The 22435-nt window shown below is 42.1% G+C and overlaps 1 protein-coding gene across 1 annotated transcript in view; it reads left to right on the plus strand.

The window, feature by feature from the left end:
• CPNE8 (copine 8) overlaps window positions 1-22435 on the plus strand; it is a 453180-nt gene that overhangs the window by 207943 nt on the left and 222802 nt on the right. Inside the window, exon 5 of the mRNA XM_077264830.1 lies at window positions 2110-2149. Within this exon, the coding sequence (XP_077120945.1) occupies window positions 2110-2149 (40 nt within the window). The remainder of the gene's footprint in view (window positions 1-2109; window positions 2150-22435) is intronic.

Consider the following 22435-nt stretch of genomic DNA (forward strand, 5'->3'; position numbering starts at 1 on the left):
AAGCGGGGCTTCTGACCTCGGACGTACTATCCCGTCCGAGGTCAGAAAGGGGTTAATGCCTTGTGTCAATGTTAATGTCAAGGGTGTGTTTGAGGCTGCAGACAGTCGCACTGCATCTTGCTGCAGAAGGTCTCAGCGGTTGGCTTTGCAGACTCCTTCTTAGTCCTTCTGACTTTATGACCCAGTGCCAACCTCCTCCGGCTCTAGTTGACACACCTGGACCGGGGTGTATATAACTCCCAGCTTGCTGCTGGAAGTTGCGGTTGATATTTCTATTTCCCAGCTGATGCTTGGAACCATAGCAGTCTGCTATCTTCCTTCTTGGTGTTGCTGGAGGACATCTGTGTTTCTCTCAGCCTACACAAGCCAAATGTTCCCCTTATTTATCTATTCCACTTGTCTTTAGTTGTAGTGGGGATTGAGTAGAACTCATCCTGTCCTTCCCTATGCAGGACTTATCGACAGGGTCAGGCAGGGATTAGGTATTCTGCTCGGCGATAGGTGTACAACCTATATATGGATAATAGGGCAGACAGGGTGACGTTAGATCTGCCTAGGGGTCTCCACTCCCCACTTCCCTGGTGTTTGGTTCCCTTTGCCTTATCTCTTCGTGTTCACTTACCTTTTCCTACACTGTGCATGACATTTTCGCTGTGGTTCGCTGTGGTTCGCTGGAGTGCCAAAGCTTTAGAATTGGCTTTATAACCTTTTCCAGACTGATAGATCTTAATTACTTTGTCTCTCATTGGTTCCAGAATTTATTTGGATTGCGGCATGATGTCCAGCTTTTGAAGGTCTTTTGGTTTACTTGACTTTGTCAGGCAGGTCCTATTTAAGTGATTTCTTAATTTAGAGCAGGTGTGGCTGTAATCAGGCCTGGTTGTGGCTAGGGAATTTGAACTCAGCTTCCCAAAGATATGATAAACCACAGTTAATGTATGTTATTTCTTTGTATTTTTTTTTTGGGGGGGGCTTCACTTTTTCACAGATGGCCCTGTAGGTTTGGATTTCTTGGTCCCTTAGGGTACTGTCACACAGTGGCACTTTGATCGCTACGACGGTACGATCCGTGACGTTCCAGCGATAGCCATACGATATCGCAGTGTCTGACACGCTACTGCGATCATGGACCCCGCTGAGAATCGTACGTCGTAGGAGATCGTTTGAAACTTTATTTCGTCGCTGGATCTCCCGCTGTCATCGCTGGATCGTTGTGTGTGACAGCGATCCAGCGATGCGTTCGCTTGTAACCAGGGTAAACATCGGGTTACTAAGCGCAGGGCCGCGCTTAGTAACCCGATGTTTACCCTGGTTACCAGCGTAAAAGTAAAAAAAAAAAAAACGTACATACTCACATTCCGGTGTCCTTCAGGTCCCTTGCCGTCTGCTTCCCGCTCTGACTGACTGCCGGCCGGAAAGTAAGAGCAGATCACAGTGGTGACGTCACCGCTGTGATCTGCTTTCACTTTACGGCGGCACTCAGTCAGAGCGGGAAGCAGACGGCAAGGGACCTGAAGGACACCGGAATGTGAGTATGTACATTTTTTTTTTCTTACTTTTACGCTGGTAACCAGGGTAAACATCGGGTTACTAAGCGCGGCCCTGCGCTTAGTAACCCGATGTTTACCCTGGTAACCCGGGACCTCGGTATCGTTGGTCGCTGGAGAGCGGTCTGTGTGACAGCTCTCCAGCGACCACACAACGACTTTCCAACGATCACGGCCAGGTCGTATCGCTGGTCGTGATCGTTGGAAAGTTGCAGAGTGTGACAGTACCCTTAATAATAAAAAGACCTTAATTGAAAAGCTGCATTTTGTATTTACTTGTGTTATCTTTGTTTAACATCTGTGTGTGTTATCTTTGTCTAATATTTTAGTTTGTTTGGAGATCTGAAACATTTAAGTGTGACACACATGCAAAAGATTGGGAAATCAGGAAAGGGCAAACACTTTTTCACACAACTGTAGATCAAGTTATTTAGTTATGTTATAAATAGTACATTTCTTGTATTACTATGGGACAGAATGCATGGAATATTATTGTGGATGCTATCTGAAAATAATGTGATAATTCATCTTTTCAAATCCATTTTCTTTGCTTGATTTTTAGGTATGATGTTGACTCAAAGAGTCCCAATTTAGCAAAACATGTAAGTCAAAATTCCATTATCCATATTAGATGTTATAAAAAAAAAGTTTCAGTATGATTGGCTTCCCCCTAGTGCAGTGATTGTTGTGAAAATTAAATATAGCAGTCAAAGTGACCATTTTTACTATGCAAATATCAGTCACTTTCTTGTTTGGAAAACCAATTCTAATGTTATAAGTTTCAAGAAGTTAAGCCAATCGTGGAATGGGCGCCACATTCAATTTTAATCATTGAAGGTCTGGAAAGTGTTAAGGTACCTTCACACTAAACGATATCGCTAGCGATCCGTGACGTTGCAGCGTCCTGGCTAGCGATATCTTTTAGTTTGACACGCAGCAGCGATCAGGATCCTGCTGTGATATCGCTGGTCGTTGAATAAAGTTCATAACTTTATTTGGTCGTCAGATCGGCGTTTATCGTCAGGTTTGACACCAAAAGCAACGATGCCAGCGATGTTTTACGCTGGTAACCAGGGTAAATATCGGGTTACTAAGCGCAGGGCCGCACTTAGTAACCCGATGTTTACCCTGGTTACCAGCGTAAAAGTAAAAAAAACAAACAGTACATACTCACCTACGCGTCCCCTGCCGTCCGCTTCCTGCTCTGACTGAGCGCCGGCCCTAAAGTGAAAGTAAAAGCACAGCGGTGACGTCACCGCTCTGCTGTTAGGGCCGGCGCTCACACAGTGCAGGGAAGCGGACGCCGGGGGACGCGCAGGTGAGTATGTACTGTTTTTTTTTTTAACTTTTAGGATGGTAACCAGGGTAAACATCGGGTTACTAAGCGCGGCCCTGCACTTAGCAACCCGATGTTTACCCTGGTTACCCGGGGACCTCGGCATCGTTGGTCGCTGGAGAGCGGTCTGTGTGACAGCTCTCCAGCGATCAAACAGCGACGCTGCAGCGATTGGCATCGTTGTCGCTATCGCTGCAGCGTCGCTTAATGTGAAGGTACCTTTAGGTTAGTTTTCTACAAACAAAATCATCACATGGCACAAACTGAAATCTATGGGGGGGGAATCCATGTGTTCTATTACAAGACAGGTCAACTGAAGCAATAGCTGTTTGGATCTGCCCTCATTTCTGGTTAATTGATGTGGGTTTTCAGTGACAGACCCTCATTAATATATTCATATGTGTTTTTAGGGCTATTTGAGAGGGAACTGTTTAAGGAGCATACTGTAGTTATTTGCTTGATATTAGTTGACGGGTTTTTCATGCACTGTAGAGTACTTTAGGCATACAAGTATAACATATACTTGTACTAGTTAAGGTGGTTGTCCAAGAATGTAACATACTGCATGAGTAAATTGTTGTTTTGCAGCATAGTATAATAAAAGAAGGAAACTTGTATGTCTAAAGTAAGAAAATAGTTTCTGTAACATCTGAAATATTTCAATTCTGAGTACCTGAATGTGCATTTGGATTGCATTTCTGCAGTGTGATTGACAGCTCAAGTTTACTGTGTCGCTGCATAATGTAATAGTGAGAGAAAATTATGTATAGTGTTGTCAATATATGCACAAATCATGAGATATATTATGAGTCTTTGTAACAAACGCTACACATACTGTCATGGCCGAACGTTTTGGCACCCTTGAAATAGTGTCAGAAAATGAAGTATTTCTACCAGAAAATTATTGCAATTACATGTTTTGTTATGAACATGTTTATTTACTTTATGTGTATTGGAACAATACAAAAAAAAAACAGAAAAAAGGCAAATTGAGCATAATTTCACACAAAACTCCAAAAAATGGGCAAAGAAAATTGATGGCACCCTCCACTTAATATTTGTTTGCACACCTTTTGGAATAAATAACTGCAATCAATTGTTACCTATAACCATAAACAAGCTTCTCGCACCTCTCAACTTAAATTTTTGACCACTCTTGTTTTGGAAACTGCTCCAGCAATTTTAAGATCTGTTCACAGGTGTTCAATGGGATTTAGATCCGGACTTACTGCTGACCACTTCAGAACTCTCCAGTGCTTTGTTTCCATCAATTTCTGGGTTCTTCTTGAAAAATGTTTGGGGTCATTGTCCTGCTGGAAGACCCATGACCTAGCACGCAAACACAGCTTTATGACACTGGGAACCACATTGCTACACACAAGTCTTTGATAATCTTCAGATTATCTTGCAAACAGTCAAGGCACCCTGTGCCAGAGACAGCATACCAACTCCAAAACATCTTTGAGCTTCCACCATATTTGACTATAGGCACAGTGTTATTTTAATTTGTGGACCTCATTCTGTTTTCAGTAAACAGTAGAATGATGTGCTTTACCAAAAAGCTCTATCTTGGTCTAATTTGTCCACAAGTTGCTTTCCCAAAAGCATTTTGGATTACTCATATACATTTTGGCAAACTGCAGTCTAGTTTTTTATGTTTCTGTGTCATCAGTGGGGTCCTCCTCGGTCTCCTGCCATAGCGTTTCATTTCATTCAAATGTTGATGAATGGTTTGAGCTGACACTGATGCACCTGAGCCTGCAGGATAGCTTGAATTTCTTTGGAGCTTGATTGGGGCTGGGGCTGCCTATCCACTATCCAGACTATCTTGCCTAACAACCTTTCAAAAAATTTTCTCTGCCTTCCATTTCCAGGGAGATTAGTTACAGTGCCATAGGTTGAAAACTTCTTGACTATGTTACTCACCATGGACAAAGGAACATCAAGATTTCTGGAAATGGACCTGTAACCTTGAGATTTTTTATTTTGTTCCAACAATTTTGCTTCTCAAGTCCTCAGACAATTATCTTGAGTCAACTTCTCCCCTTTCTATCTGGTTTCGGGTGTAATTTTCTTATTGCCCACACTTGTCACTTGCTACAGGTGAATTTGAACACGCATCACATGCTTGAAGCAAAGTTGTTTACCCACAAATTTTGAAATGGTGCCAATTTTTTCAAGCTCATTTTTGAGGTTTTCTGTGAAATTATGTCCAACTTGCCTCTTTTACATCTGTTTTTTGGGGAAAACAATTTCAAGGGTGCCAACACTTTCGGCCATGACTGTATAGTGATAGCTTTTGCCTTTACAACCATAGATAGTAGAGATGACTAGATTGATTTGCAATTCATTTTGCGCAAATTGGCAAAAAATGCCCGCTGAGGATAAACTGAGGATTATTGCTGAGAATTGCAATAGACACAGATGGCTCATATGACTTCATCCTTGCAGTTATCACATCACATCACAAGTGTAGCCAATCAAGAGGAACTATCAAAAGCCTGTATAAAAGCTAATACATGGAATGCAGAAGCCATGTTAAGTGTTATTTAGGATAGTGAGGGCTTACAGTTCAATAATAGAGAAAGTAAGAGAAAGCCCTCAAACATTGGACAAATACTTCAGACACTAGTGTGCTGTGCAACTACAGCACTGATAAAGATGATTACAGTTGTCTGTGGATAATATACAGATTTAATTGATAAGGAGAGAGTGAGATAGGAAATCAGTGTGATAGATCCACGATATGGTGTAGCTGTCATTTGTCCTGCCATACTTAAATTACAACTACACTTTTCTTTTCATTCTTAATGCACTAGAAAGCAGTAAGCCAGCACAATATATTTATTTCAGAAGAAAAATATAAAATACGTGTCAGTCAGCGATGTTATGCTTGCTTATCACAAGCGCCTGTACAGAGTTTCTATTGCAATCCTTTTTGTAAAAGGGGAATATTTGTTTATTAAAATTACAAAATAAAATTCCCTAATATCTAGATATATAACTGTGACTATCTAGCTCAAAAGGTGTGTATGTGAAAACAATTTTTTGATTACAAATCTGTTTTACTAGTCAAGTTTTACATCTGCACACAACACAATCTAGCATTTCTTATGTCATTTTTGGGAATGGGTTTAGTTTAGTTAAAAATTAGAATAAAATATTGTAACTGTGCATATCTGTTTCTGCACTCTGTTTTTTTAGTCCACTTTGACGCCTGTACATGCCACATCAGTACAGTGGCTTGCTGCTACACTTTACTCTCTGTCCATTGTGAGGGGTTGATTCACTTGGCTGCATGCAAAGGTATATTCAGGAATGCCTCTTGAGGTATAACACTCTCTAGTCTATTAAAACACAGCATAAACCTTAGCAGGGTCAACTAAAGTAAACTTTTCCTTTCTCCTCGGCTCTTCTTGGAGCCATGTGGGATTTCCTCCTCTCTCAAGATACAACACACACTGACTCTAGACAAGCTATTTAAGCCAGACTATGTGATGATCACCTGACCTTGACATCATCCCAGGTCCTGTCAGAACACATGCCGCTGACGACTCTGCAGGTGGAGATATGATGAGCACCCTCCCACCCACTCTATTGGTGCCCACATAAAACCAACCCATGTATGCAACTTTTAACCTTCTCAACACGTAGTGTGCTGGAGGAAAAATATCCTGGTTTCCCATCACTGATGCCTATATGCGCAGTGATACATATCTCCGCTCATATACTGTGTCAGTGACCCTGTCACAACATATACCTACCTAGCATTTCTTATGTATTTTGACAGTGTTTGAATAATTAGTGTTTAAAAGTTTCGTAAAAGTTAATTATTGTGTTGTGCAATATGTGTCATAAAGGAAATAATGGCAATGGATGGGGCGGTGTAAACAAAGTTTTGGGAGTCGCTGGCAGCAACAGAAGTACCACCACCACTACCAGTTGTTCAGACAATAGTACTATCAAGGGCAAGCCACAATTGGTCTTCAAGCTTATTAATGAAATTGGAGGGTGTTGTGGAATATATAGCACGTCACTCATCTCAAGCAAGGAGAGAAAGAAGTATGCAACTGCTATGGGATCACTCATAGCTCTGTCCACGGTATAGTAGTCATGACGAAGTACTGCACATCTGCCTTTACTTATTCGAATAGGGGGAATTGTGCAGTACCCACCTGCAGCCACTATAAAGTTGACAGAGCTGTGCTGTATAGCTCCACAGTTGAGCACGTCTGCCAGCACTATTAATAGCTGAATGGCATGAGTATCAGGTGTCACAACCCCACTGCTCAGGTGTTGATGACCATCAATGTAAAAGCACCAGACAAACCCTTAAAAATGTTATATATATATATATATATATATATATATATATATATATATATATATATATATATATATATATATATATATATATCAGTGTGCCACGATGAGGCAATGTTCTCATTTTAATACTATTTAACCAGTACTAGGTTAAGAGACATTGATATTTTATTTAGGGCATTGTGCAAGTTGTCTAGTAGAACTTTTGTACATTTGACATTTCTGTTAAAAGCTTGTATATAGTAAAAAATAATGTTCTTTAAACTTGCTACTTAGGTAACTCAATTAAGGATCTGATTACACAGGTCAACAAAAAAAAAATTTTTTTCTGGTGTCCAAAATATTTTAATGAATTTGGGGTATTTTTGGGGTGCTGATTCTGAATATGCTATCAGTTTTGCCAGATTGGCTCAAGTTTTTGACATTTTTGGTATCTTATTTATAGCACTTGTTGGTAAATGCGACGCATCATCTCATTAATTTCTTTGGATTAGTACTTGAACTGAGCAGTTCTCAATATAGTTTTGTGTTAATTAGTGTTCTAAAAGTTTGTTCATAGCTTGATTTTTGCACTAACTTTATGTTGTTGTCTGTTTTCCAGTGAAAAGCATGAACTCATCAAGAAGAAGTTGTCTTAACGATCCAGACTCATTCTGTTACATTTGTGGTGAATACACACTGCCAAAACATAGAAGAAACATAACAGACTTCGTATAAAAAGTGTATTTTGCCTATTTTGGGGTTATGCTTGGGGACCAAGACAAGTTTTGGGCACCACACATAGTGTGCAAAGCATGTATTGAATTATTACGAAAATGGAGCAAAGGACAAAGAAAAAGCTTCAAATTTGGTGTTCCAATGGTGTGGAGAGAGCCAAAAAATCATCATGATGGCTGTTATTTCTGTGCAGTGCAAGTGCAAGGATTCAATAAGCATAAGAAAGGAAAATGGGAGTAACATGGAATCTGCAAGAAGGCCTGTCCCTCATTGTGAAGATGTGCCTGTACCTGTGTTTACCATAAATAACAGTCATCATGATGATTTTTTGGCTCTCTCCACACCATTGGAATACCAAATTTGAAGCTTTTTCTTTGTCCTTTGCTCCATTTTCGTAATAATTCGATACATGCTTTGCACACTATGTGTGGTGCCCAAAACTTGTCTTGGTCCCCAAGCATAACCCCAAAATAGGCAAAATACACTTTTTTTACGAAGTCTGTTATGTTTCTTCTATGTTTTGGCAGTGTGTATTCACCACAAATGTAACAGAATGAGTCTGGATCGTTAAGACAACTTCTTCTTGATGAGTTCATGCTTTTCACTGGAAAACAGACAACAACATAAAGTTAGTGCAAAAATCAAGCTATGAACAAACTTTTAGAACACTAATTAACACAAAACTATATTGAGAACTGCTCAGTTCAAGTACTAATCCAAAGAAATTAATGAGATGATGCGTCGCATTTACCAACAAGTGCTATAAATAAGATACCAAAAATGTCAAAAACTTGAGCCAATCTGGCAAAACTGATAGCATATTCAGAATCAGCACCCCAAAAATACCCTAAATTCGATGAAATATCTTTGGCACCAAAAATGCTGTTGACCAGTGTTATAGTTTATAATTTTATTCTTCCCAGTCTAACATAGGGTAGTTGTTTCACTCATTACTTGCTAGCATCATGTACTATGATAAGTAAGTGACTAGTGGATTTTTGCATTTGTATGTTTATGACCTTTAGATTTATATATGGAACATTGCTAATTAGTTTACACTGTATGCTTTGTTTACCATTTTAACTGACATGTAATAATTTCTTCCAATTTCTCCCCACAAATGTCAATTTAGAGAGCTCTTTTGCCATGCTGGCCTAGCTTTCATTAGATATCTCTGTTTTCTGGCCAGCCAAAAATAGCTGGTTGTTACATTGAATTAGAACTGAATCCAGGGTAAAACCTCCTTTGGTTAGATGGAGTGAACCTTTCTTCATCATGTAACATGGTAAAAGGCAAATCTTAGCATTATCTCTAGGGATGAGCGAACGTGCTCAGTGATACGCAGATATTACTCGAGTATCTGTGTGCTCAGATGTGCTCATTACTCAGTGAGCATTATCCGGTGCTCGATTTCAAACTTCAATCCCCGCCCCGCATGTTTGGCACCTGTTAAAGAGCCAATATCATGCGGGGATTGCCTGTGCATCTTGGAAGTGGATTAGATAGTCGTTCAACATCATCGGGGTTATACCATATGCCATAGCACAGCTCTGTGACAGTTGTTATTGGAGGGAGGGAGTGCTTGTCCAGGCCTGTGTGTGGTGTGCACAGTTTAATGAATCAAAGTCCTGTAGTGTTGATGCTAGTGCTGAAGCTGAACCATCACACTAACAGCCCTTCTAAGGGCTAATCTTGTGCTTTGCTGTTTGCATCAGATACAATCTGCATTTTGCCTAGGGAGGGAGAGAGTTGCAGGAGCAGGGAGAGTGGGTGAATACAATCTCTAGGCAGGGATAAGGGCTTTGCAGTCCAATGTTAAATATACAGCTGCGGCAGTTGACCACATTTTTATTTTTTGTTTGAGAAAATTGACTGTATTGTCATCCATAGAATGATACCATAAAATATACAGTAGGTCCACAGGGACAAATAGCCAATTCTACCAATTCAGCATTAGATCAATTGTGTCACCACCAGCATATCATATTTGTGATGGTAGAGACACACGTGACAATTAGAGAGATTAAAATAGCAATATTTTATTTAGAAAAATAAATACACAAAAATGAATACATTGCCTCAAAATGTGGGGACCATATGGCAGGGAAAACAGTAGCAGGCCAGTCTTAGATAATGAGCATGATCATAGTTCTAGCAGTGCATAAAGGAATTCTTTGATCATGGTTGCACTCAAATCCACTAATATGCTGGTGGTGGCAATATTGATCTAAAATTGTCATCTATAGAGGTGCTTTATGGAACATTTCTATGTTATATAACACTCCACAAAGGCCTATATTCAGTTAGTCATCCATATACTATTACATGCTATTTGGTACATTTTGGTGTTACACAGCAGTCCAAAAGAAGCATTGAAACATTTTCCTGTATTCAATTACTCATCCATATACTATTACGTGCTCTGTGGTACATTTCGGTGTTATATAACAGTCCGAAAAACTCATCCATTCAGTATTACATACTCTGGGGTACATTCCTATAGCATGTAACACTCCAAAGAAGCATTGAAAATTTTTATGTATTCACTTACTCATCCATACAGTATTGTGTGCTCTGTAGTATATTTCTGTGGCATATAACACTCAAAAAAGTTCAAGAATGTTTCTGGATTTAATGAGTCATCCATACAGTGTAGCAGTGTAGCGTGCTTAGTGGGTGACAAAGATAGCAAAATCAAGCGAGACTCCTGAGGAAGCGACTAGAGGAATGTATTCCGGAAGCGGATGCTTTACTGAAAAAAAAAAAAAATAAGGCCTGAACCCAGGCTGCAGTCTTCACCGCTGGGGATTCTTGCGGACGAGAGACCAAGGATCCAGGAACTGGTGAGCGGACTGTTCGGCCTAGGCTGGTCAGAAGAGACAAGAAGGCGAGCCCGACCAAAGCTATAGAAATGATGTCAGGCTTACTAGCCACAAGGTACAGACAGATGGCATCCTGTGAGGAAGACCGATACGTATGACCAGCAGTAGAGATAGTGGTCCATAGAAGAGTTCAACTTGCGGGCAGTACAGACAGAACACTTGCCTTAAGGCTGCAAGAGCTGACAGCTGGAACCAGGGTCACTTTCCTCATAATGGAGGGGCAACATCTCTGGTATGTGATGGGTGTGATCCAACAAGGAAGGGAGCAGGATGAACCCTTCTTGAGGAATGAATGTGCCTGGGAGAGGTTTCTCGAGACATTGATAGTACCACCCCTGAGAGATCGTACTGTCCTCAGGGTTCCCCACCTCCTATGCGGGACCAGGTGAAGGTGCATGTGACAAAGGGGGCTGTTGCCCATTTCTATTTGTCGGGGGCTTTGGCATTACCTGAATCTGGGTCAAATCTAGCCTACTGAGCATGTCCATGGTGTGGCATCTCCTCATTGGTTGTCAGACGGTTGCTGCACCAGTGAGGTTGTAGCTCCGGATTGGTGCATGGACAACTTCTTGGCCGACTGGACATTAGTGTTTGGGGTGGAGTCTTATGTATAAAAGCCCCCCGCGGCAACCTGTATTTTATAGGGGCCTTGCTGTCCATGTAAAGGATGCTCTGGCCACTAGGGAGATTCCTACTACACGGGAGGACTTAATATCTGTGTCCACTCACATTGATCTTCATCACGCTGAGCGAGGATTGGAGCAAGCCCACTGTAGACAAACGATTCGGTTAGCTCCAAACTTTGTCAATCCTTTGGAATCCCTTGCTCTGACAAGCGATCACGTGGTGCCCATGGTAGTCTTTTAGGCGGAATCTAACTCCCGTTCCGTACATACACAACCGATTTTCTTTGCCTATAGGCAGGCAGGCCATTGCGCCAATAGGTGTCCCAGGGGACAGGGAGAACGACCGCATCTAGTGGCTGTCAGAGGTGGCTCACTAGACACAGTAGATTTGGCCTTCAAGTTAACCTTTAAGATTGTCATATGGGTCTATTACACTCTTTACTGAGGCCTGTGTGGATTCGGGGCCGAGGGCAGTTTTCTGTGTTCCATTTTTGCCCAACGTCACGCAATCTGCTTAATGATGGTCCCATAGTCAGTTATCATCTGGGTGGTTAATGGCTCTTTCCTTCCTAAGCAAGTTACCCATCAGACTGTACCTCTTGCCCTCATGGTGTCTCTGGAACATCAGGAGATAATTTCCTTGTAATTCCTGAGGGCATGAATGAGGTACTTCTGGGCACACCTTGGCTGCGTCGCCATTCACCACGTATAGATTGGGCAACAGGGAGCATACAGGGATGGAGTAGATCGTGTGAGGGACAATTTCTGAGGGTCCTAGCTTTTGTGGGGTCGTCTGAGTTCACTTCTAACCTAACCTCTCTACCTAGGCACTACTGACAGTACGCAGATGTTTTCTCCAAAAAAGCCGCTGTGATGCCGTGACCCCTGTTACAGCTAGGGGCGCTGTATGTTCTCCTCAGAATGCGCACAGAGGCATATTGAGGCCATGGGTATGCATGGCAGTCGCAGGCATAACTGTGATGAAGATACAATATCTGGCATTATAGTAAATGGCTGGTATGTGTCACAGAGGCAATACTCTGCACTGTAAGCCTGAAGTAATGTGTTCTGGGACCTATAGTTCCACAAGTGTTTGTTTACTTAAAGGGAGGCTTACAGGGTTAGTCAGAGAGCTAGGCGGGTCTGACTAACCACACACACCTCCCACCTATGGGAGTGGTTACAAATATATAATGTGACCATGGTGTGGTCACAGGGAAGAGAGTGTTTGGACCTGAATGGTCTGTGATGAAAGGTCATACTAGTGGACTGGTCTCCTAAAGTGCACATCGAGGTGGATCTCTGGAAAGTTCAGGAAGTTCTGAGGAACTGGACTTCTGACAGGAGTCATATGAAGCCAGGCTGGGAAAACCTGATGTGCTCTCAAACAGGTAACCGAGACTGTGTGTATTTGGCTCCAGAGCGAGCCTGAATATTAGACTCTACCAAGTATAGTCACAGTCCTGATGGAGCAGAGCCCTGTTATGAACACTGTTACTTTGTTTTGCTGGATTTGAAGGCTTTTACTTTGTGTTTGTGCCGCTGGGATTTATGGAGTAATAAACCCAGTTGAACTTTTTTAAGAAAATGCAGTCTTGGTGTGCGTTATATCGCTGCCAAGCGAGTGTTCCCCAACCCGCTAGTGATCGCTGCACTACACTATGGAGCCTTTTCCTCCTCACCGCCACTATGATTACACTATAGACTTCATTCCTGGGGCAGAGCCTCCTTGTGGGCGTGTCTACCCTTTGTCTCTCCCGGAGACTGAGGGTATGTCATAGTACATCAGGTAGAATTTGGGGAGGGGGTTTATTAGGAAGTCTGTGTCTCCTGCTGGGGCTGGTTTCTTCGTTGAAAAAAGGAATGGAGAACTATGCCCCTTTCACAGACTATAGGGGTTTGAACGCAATTACCATTAAAAATAAATATCCCCTGCCACTAATCTCTGAGCTCTTCGATAGGCTGCAGGGTGCTAGGATATTCACGAAGCTGGACTTGCGTGGAGCTTATAATCTTATTCGTATATGTGAAGGGGATGAATGGAAGACCGCCTTTAATACTCGGGATAGTTATTATGAGTACTTGGTCATGCCATTCGGTCTCTGTAATGCCCCCGCAGTCTTACAAGACTTTGTAATTGACATCTTTCGGTAGTTGTTTTCCACATCTGTAGTAGTACAGTGCCTTGCAAAAGTATTTTTCCCCCTGGAACTTTTCAACCTTTTCCCACATATCATGCTTCAAGCATAAAGATACCAAATGTAAATTTTTGGTAAAGAATCAACAACATGTGGAACACAATTGTGAAGTTTAACGAAATTTATTGGTTATTTTAAATTTTTTGGGAAATTCAAAAACTGAAAAGTGGGGCGTGCAATATTATTTGGCCCCTATAACTTAATACTTTGTTGCGCCACCTTTTTCTGCGATTACAGCCTCAAGACGCTTGGGGTATGTCTCTATAAGTATTTTACATCGAGAGACTGAAATTCTTGCCCATTCTTCCTTGGCAAACAGCTCGAGCTCAGTGAGGTTTGATGGAGATCATTTGTGAACAGCAGTTTTCAGCTCTTTCCACAGATTCTCGATTAGATTGAGGTCTGGACTTTAACTTGGCCATTCTAACACCTGAATATGTTTGTTTGTGAATAGTGTTGAGCGATACCGTCCGATACTTGAAAGTATCGGTATCGGAAAGTATCGGCCGATACCGGCAAAGTATCGGATCCAATCCGATACCGATACCCGATACCAATACAAGTCAATGGGACTCATGTATCGGACGGTATCCCTGATGGTTCCCAGGGTCTGAAGGAGAGGAAACTCTCCTTCAGGCCCTGGGATCCATATTAATGTGTAAAATAAAGAATTAAAATAAAAAATATTGCTATACTCACCTCTCCGACGCAGCCTGCACCTTACCGAGGGAAGCGGCAGCGTTCTTTGTTTAAAATTCGCGCTTTTCTTTCCTTTACGTGAAGTCCCGGCTTGTGATTGGTCGCGTGCCGCCCATGTGGCCGGGACGCAACCAATCACAGCAAGCCGTGACGTAATTTCAGGTCCTTCAGGATTTTAAAATTACGTTCCGGCGTTGTGATTGGTTGCGTCGCAGTCACATGGGCGACGCAACCAATCACAGCAAGCCGTGACGTAATTTCAGGTCCTTCAGGATTTTAAAATTACGTCCCGGCTTTGTGATTGGTTGCGTCGCGGTCAACCAATCACAAGCCGGGAGGCTGGACACGCGCGCATTTTAAAATGCGCGCGTGTCCAGCCTCCCGTGACGTCACGGCTTGTGATTGGTTGCGTCGCCCATGTGACTGCGACGCAACCAATCACAAAGCCGGGACGTAATTTTAAAATCCTTAAGGACCTGAAATTACGTCACGGCTTGCTGTGATTGGTTGCGTCGCCCATGTGACTGCGACGCAACCAATCACAAAGCCGGGACTTCACGTAAGGAAAGAAAAGCGCAAATTTTAAACAAAGAACGCTGCCGCTTCCCTCGGTAAGGTGCAGGCTGCGTCGGAGAGGTGAGTATAGCAATATTTTTTATTTTAATTCTCTCTTTTACACATTTTTACATTAATGTTGTTTCGATACCGATACCTGATACCACAAAAGTATCGGATCTCGGTATCGGAATTCCGATACAGCAAATATCGGCCGATACCCGATACTTGCGGTATCGGAATGCTCAACACTATTTGTGAACCATTCCATTGTAGATTTTGCTTTATGTTTGGGATCATTGTCTTGTTGGAAGACAAATCTCTGTCTCAGTCTCAGGTCTTTTGCAGACTCCAACAGGTTTTCTTCAAGAACGGTCCTGTATTTGGCTCCATCCATCTTCCCATCAATTTTAACCATCTTCCCTGTCCCTGCTGAAGAAAAGCAGGCCCAAACCATGATGCTGCCACCACCATGTTTGACAGTGGGGATGGTGTGTTCAGGGTGATAAGCTGTGTTGCCTTTACGCCAAACATATTGTTTGGCATTGTTGCCAAAAAGTTTGATTTTGGCTTCATCTGAGCAGAGCACCTTCTTCCACATGTTTGATGTGTCTCCCAGGTGGCTTGTTGCAAACTGTAAACAACATTTTTTATGGATATCTTTGAGAAATGGCTTTCTTCTTGCCACTCTTCCATAAAGGCCAGATTTGTGCAGTGTACGACTGATTGTTGTCCTATGGACAGACTGTCCCACCTCAGCTGTAGATCTCTGCAATTCATACAGAGTGATCAAGGGCCTCTTGGCTGCATCTCTGATCAGATGTCTTCTCCTTGTTTGAGATGAAAGTTTAGAGGGATGGCCGGGTCTTGGTAGATTTGCAGTGGTATGATACTCCTTCTGTTTCAATATGATCACTTGCACAATGCTCGTTTGGATGTTTAAAGTTTTGGAAATCATTTTGAATCCAAATCCGGCTTTAAACTTCTCCACAACAGTATCACAGACCTGCCTATTGTGTTCCTTGGTCTTCATGATGCTCTCTGTGCTTCAAACAGAACCCTGAGACTATCACAGAGCAGGTGCATTCATACGGAGACTTGATTACATACAGGTGGATTATATTTATCATCATTAGGCATTTAGGACAAAATCGGATCATTCAGAGATCCACAATGAACTTCTTGAGTGAGTTTTCTGCACTGAAAGTAAAGGGGCCTAACAAGATTGCCCCACTTTTCAGTTTTTGAATTTCCACAAAAATTTAAAATAATCAATACATTTTGTTCAACTTCTCAATTGTATTCCACTTGTTGTTGATTCTTCACCAAAATTTTACATTTGTTTGAAGCATGATATGTGGGAAAAGGTTGAAAAGTTCCAGGGGGCCGAATACTTTCTCAAGGCACTGTATATTTGGATGACATACTTATTTTTTCTCTAGATCTTGACACTCACCGTCAAGATGTGGGTAGAGTCTTTGAGCTCTTGCACCCCAGTTCTCTCTATGCCAAACTGGAGAAGAGCATGTTTTTTAGCAGGAGTCCCTACATTTCCTAGGGTACATTATTTTGGCCAAGGGTTTGGCTATGGATCCTGCTAAGCTGGAGTCTGTGATGAACTGGCAGGAGCCCCATTCCCTTAAAGCTTTGCAGCGCTTTATGGGATTTATCAACTACTACCAGTTCATTCCCTACTTCTGTACCCTAGCAGCTCCATTGGTTGCCCTCACCAAGACGGGAGCTAATCCTAGACGGTGGTCTGAGGAGGTCTCTAAGGCCTTTTACTCCCTGAAATCCCATTTTGCTGGGGTGCCAGTTCTACATCAGCCAGATGTGCATAATCCATTCGTCCTGGAGGTGGATGCCTCTTCCATTTGTGCTGGAGCAGTCCTGTATCAGAAGGATGCTCAAGGTCGGAAACAGCCTTGTTTCTTCTCCAAGACCTTCTCACCCAAGGGTAGGAATTATTTCATTGGGGACAGGGAGTTGCTGGCCATGAAATTGGTCTTCTCAGAGTGGAGACACCTCTTGAAGGGAGCTCGGCAACCCTTGAAGGTCTTCACAGACCACAAAAGCCTCCTTTATCTGCAGACGGTCCAACAGCTGAATTTGCGCCTGGCCAGATGGTCCTTATTCTTCTCCCAGTTTAATTTCTCCATCCATTTTTTATCGGGGGGAAATATTTACGTGCCGATTATCTATCCTGTACTGTAGTCTCGTCCAACGAGTGGGACGAGCCACGTCTTATAGTCCCCATGGAGAGTCTTCGATGGTGGCACCGGTGTCGCTAGAGCAAGTACTTCCAGGCAGATCCTATGTTCCACCTGACCTGCAGCCGGAGGTTCTCCCATGGGTACACACTTCCAAATTTGGGGGCATTTCGGTACCAAGAGAACCACTGAGCTTTTGGCGAAGTCTTATTGGTTGCCTCGGTTGAAGCGAGACGTGAAGGTGTACGTGCAGTCCTGTGTCTCGTGTGCCGGGAAATGACCTTCCAGGCAGAGATCCGCGGGCTTGCTCTTTAGCGTGCCGGGGGCAGATAGGTACGGGGAGATGGACTTTATTGTGGACTTGCTAAAGTCCCGTAATAATAGTCATTTGGGTCGTCAACGATCATTTTTCCAAAATGGTGCATCTGGTTCCTCTTCTGCTCATACCATCTGCACAGGCTTTGGCGGTATTATGCACCAGGCACATTTTCCGCCTTCATGGGATTGTCAGTGACCAGAGTCCCCAGTTTGCATCTCGTTTTTGGAGGGAGCTTTGTCGCCTGCTTAGTATAGAGCTCAGTCTGTCCTCAGCGTACCATCCTGAGACAAATGGACTGGTAGAGAGGACCAATCAGACTCTGGTCACGTATCTTCGGTATTTTGTGTCCACCAGGCATGACGACTGGGCATCCCTTCTGACTACCTCTTGAAGCTCATCAAGAGAATGCCAAGAGTGTGCAAAGCAGTCATCAAAGCAAAAGGTGGCTACTTTGAAGAACCTAGAATATAAGACATATTTTCAGTTGTTTGACACTTTTTTGCCAAGTATATATTTCCACATGTGTTAATTCATAGTTTTGATGCCTTCAGTGTGAATGTACAATTTTCATAGTCATGAAAATACAGAAAAATCTTTAAATGAGAAGGTGTGTCCAAACTTTTTGTCTGTACAGTACTATATTCTGTTGTTTAAGTGCTTCCTTGGGGGAGGGGGGCGTGACCGGATGCTGAATGTGACCGACGCCTAGTCTGTGAGGGTTCCAAGCCACGAGCTTGTTAGCAGCCCATGCCGGCTTCATAGAGTTTCTCAGCCGCCAAGGACTTTTTTGTTACAGCTGCTTCCCGTTTCTGAAGCTGCTTGGAGAGATACTATATGCTGCTTCCCCTTCCGCGGAGCCGCACTGAGCGCTAGTTGTTCCTGTCAGAGGAATCTGATTACTGTTTATCACCTATAATTACATGATGACCCGGGGAAAGAGTAAACAAACATCACCTCCTAGACTGCCGGACTTCTATCCAGGAGGCCAGACGGTACATGCGAGGGGAAAGGTAATTTCAGCTACTCCACCTAGAGAACCACACTCCCCGCAGGGAGAAGGTGGGAGAAATGGGAGAAGCATTGCCCCAGCCCTGCACAATGAGAGCAGCAGTTGCGGTAGCAGCAGCTCAGCCCCATTTACAAAAGGGGATATGAATGAGTTTATAGCCACAGTACGGGCATCACTAAAAGAAGATTTGTTTGAAATGCTAAGTGAAACAAGGAAAGATGTGGATTCTCTGGGAGAGAGAACAGCGCATATAGAGTCTAAAATGGCGGAATATACGACAACTATTAATGCCCTTGTGGACGAAAATGAGACTCTAAAAAGTGAGTTGTCTAAGATGCATGACAAATTAAATGATTTAGAAGACAGGTCCAGAAGGCAGAACATCAGAGTTCGAGGTATCCCGGAGGATATAATAGATAAACAGCTGGCCCCTTTTATGTTAAGATTTTTGGCTGTGGTACTACCTGACTTTTCACCTGCAGAACTGCTTATTGAAAGGGTTCACAGGATTCCAAGACCAAGACACCTGGATTCTACATATCCTAGAGACACTTTGGCCAGACTGTTGCGTTTTCCCACTAAGGAAGCATTCATACAACAAACAAGAAAGCCCCTTACTCTTCCTACGGAATTTCAAGGGCTACAGGTGTATTCAGACTTATCTGCAGCAACATTGGCAAAGCGCAGAGAGTACGCACATGTATGCGCAGCCTTGAGAGACGCTAGCATTAGATATAAATGGGGGTTTAATCCTGTGAAACTCCATATAATATATGAAGGTAATATAGTGGCTTGCGTCTCACCTAAATCAGCTGAGGAGAAATTAGTGGTGTGGAAAATTGCATGTGCCCCTGCTAGAGTGGAAAAAGGGAAGAAAGTAGTAAAAGACTGGAATAAAGTTTAAAGTCTAAGTCTAAAGTGGCGAGAATGTAGGCCTCGTGGCCGGTCCTCGAGACATTTACTGGAGACAAATTTTGTTTTTGTTTTCCAGACCCCAACAAGGCAGATGTTTCTTTTTTCTGCCCCTTGCCCGAGGTACAGGGCCTCCCCTATGGTATTTGTGATCAACCATAGGGCTTTGAATGTATGTCGGCTTTTTTTTATCTTTTTTTTGTTTTGTTTAAGGAACTTTTTTTTTTTTTTTTTTGCAGTTTGGGCCTGAAAGAGACTGAGATATCTGCTTGCTTTATAGCGTTGGATATTACAGATATTAGTGTATTTAATAGGATCAGTTCAAAGGGTAAGGAGGAGGAGGATTTTATAGCAGAAGATATATATATGTTGCAATGAGTATAAAAATTATGTCATTAAATGTTAAAGGCATGAATTCCCCTAGTAAAAGGAGCATGGTCTGGTCAGAGGTGTTAAAATCACAAGCAGAAATAATTTGTTTACAGGAGACACATTTGCTTGAAATAGATAATAGGAGATTTCACCATGATCAGTTTCCACATATTTTTTTTTCTAATAATACGGCCAAAAAATGTGGGGTCTGTATTATAATTAAACATTCAGTGGCATGTGAAGTGTTACAGACATATGTAGACTCAGAAGGGAGATTTTTGATTTTGTCCTGTACTTTAAATGGGATAATTCATACATTAGCGACAATATATGCTCCGAATAGGGGACAAGGAAAATTTATTAGAAAGGTATTTAAAAAAATACAGGCAGTTGGAAAAGGTGGTAAAATAGTTTGTGGGGATTTTAATCTTCCTATGAGTAGAGAGATGGACAGGTCTCAAGGGGGTGAGCGGAGTAGAGGGGAGTTGAGATCATTAGCACTTGAATTTCATTATCATGATTATTGGAGATATGTTCAAGCATCAGAAAGAGATTATACTTTTTTCTCCCACCGTCACCACACATACAGCAGAATAGATTACTTTCTGGTGGATGATAACATTTTATTAAGGAGTATGGAAGCAAGGATTGGTCTGATAACATGGTCGGATCATGCTCCTACATATCTTAAGATCTCATTGTCCCACCAACAAGCGCCCATATTTAGGTGGCGCTTGAATGAGGAAATGCTCCTGAATGAAAGGGTATCTTCGATAATAGGTTCTGCAGTAAGGGAATATTTTGACCAAAATGACAATGGGGAGATCAATGATGAAACTTTGTGGATGGCACATAAAGCGGTTATAAGGGGGGTGTTAGTACAACAAGCTTCTATTTTGAAACAAGGAAAGGAGAAGGAGAAAAGAGAACTTTTGGGTAGATTGCAAACCCTAGAATCTATTAATAAGAAGGCGGTCACTCCTTCAATCACTGCTGAAATATTTTCAATCAGATTTAAATTACGAGACGCAATGCTGTCCGCGTATGCACATAACATGCGTAAATTAAAAATGAAGTGGTATTCTGCTGGGGATAAAGAGGGGGCCCTCCTTGTTTGAAGAATAAAAAAAAGAGAGATAAAAAATAGGACTGAATATATTTTGAAGTCAGATGGGTCTTATGTGAGAAATCCTATGGGAATAGCTGAAGAATTTGTTAAATATTATAGAGTTGTATAATCTGGGGAGTGACCCGTCGATCCCACAACCCTCGATGCAGGGAATAAAAAACTATCTCGGATCCGTGAATCTCCCTAAGATTTCAGATGAGCAATTGAGCTATTTGAATGCTCCCTTCACAAAAGAAGAAATTATTTCAATCATAAAACAATCTAAAAGGGCTAGCGCGCCTGGGCCGGATGGATTTCCTAACTATTATTATCAAATTTTTCAGGAGGAGTTGGTCTCTTTTATGTTGAGAATATTTTCGAGGTGGAGGGATGAGGGGTCAATCGAGAAAGTTAATTTGGAGGCTACCATTATTACTTTACCGAAACCCGGCAAAACACCCACAACCCCAGAAAATTTTAGACCTATAGCTCTCTTGAACACCGATATAAAAATTTTTACTAAAATTTTAGCCTCACGTTTAAATCAGATCATTCCAGATCTGGTCTCACCAGACCAGGTAGGGTTTGTGAGGGGTAGAGAGGCGAAAGATGGAATACGGCGAATGATAGATCTAGTTCGGATTGCGGAGCTGTCTGGCCTCCCCAGTGCATTCCTGTCATTGGACGCAGAGAAGGCCTTTGACAGGGTGCACTGGGGGTATATCCGGGCAGTACTGGAAAAATTTGGGTTGGGAGGATCAATTCTCGCAGCTATTTTAGCTATATATGCGGCCCCTTCGGCAAGAGTGTGGACGGCGGGCGCTCTATCGGAACTTTTTTATATAACAAACGGGACGCGACAGGGTTGCCCCTTGTCCCCAATAATTTTTGTCCTATGTATGGAACCACTGGCGGAAAGGATTAGGATTTCGCCTTTAATTTCAGGGGTAATGGTAGGAAAGGAAGCTCATAAAATAAGTCTTTATGCGGATGATATTATTATTTCTTGTGTAAACATCAAACAGTCCTTATCGACAGTTTTGGAGGAGCTGAAGGAATTCAGTGAGATATCGTTTTATAAATTAAACCTGAATAAATCATCAATTCTTCCGATGGCAATATCAATAGAGTCCATACAAGAAATGAAGAAACTATTTTCATTTCAGTGGTTAAAAGAAGGAATTCCGTACTTAGGGATAATGTTGACAACTACAGATCAGATATCTATACACACAAATTAAAATTTTATTAGTAGATATGCATAAAATCACCACTTCGTGGATAGCCCGTATTAATGCGTTCAAAATGATAGCCTTACCAAAGATTTTGTATTATTTCAGAACCCTCCCCCTAAATATACCAAAAAAATACATTTATGATCTACAACTATTAGCTAGTAAATATATATGGGCATATAAGAAACCACGTGTAGCAAGGGCGTTATTATATCTACCTATGGAAGCAGGGGGGATGGGAGTCCCGGATTTAATGGCATATCATAGAGCTTCAATATTAGTGGGGTTAAAAGAATGGTGGCAGATGACTGGAAACCACAGATGGATACAGATAGAAAAATTTTATTCTAGACGGGGTTCCACGCGTCTGGCGCTAGAGACAGAGTT

The sequence above is a fragment of the Ranitomeya variabilis genome, chromosome 5, assembly GCF_051348905.1.
Source record: "Ranitomeya variabilis isolate aRanVar5 chromosome 5, aRanVar5.hap1, whole genome shotgun sequence".
NCBI lineage: Eukaryota > Metazoa > Chordata > Amphibia > Anura > Dendrobatidae > Ranitomeya > Ranitomeya variabilis.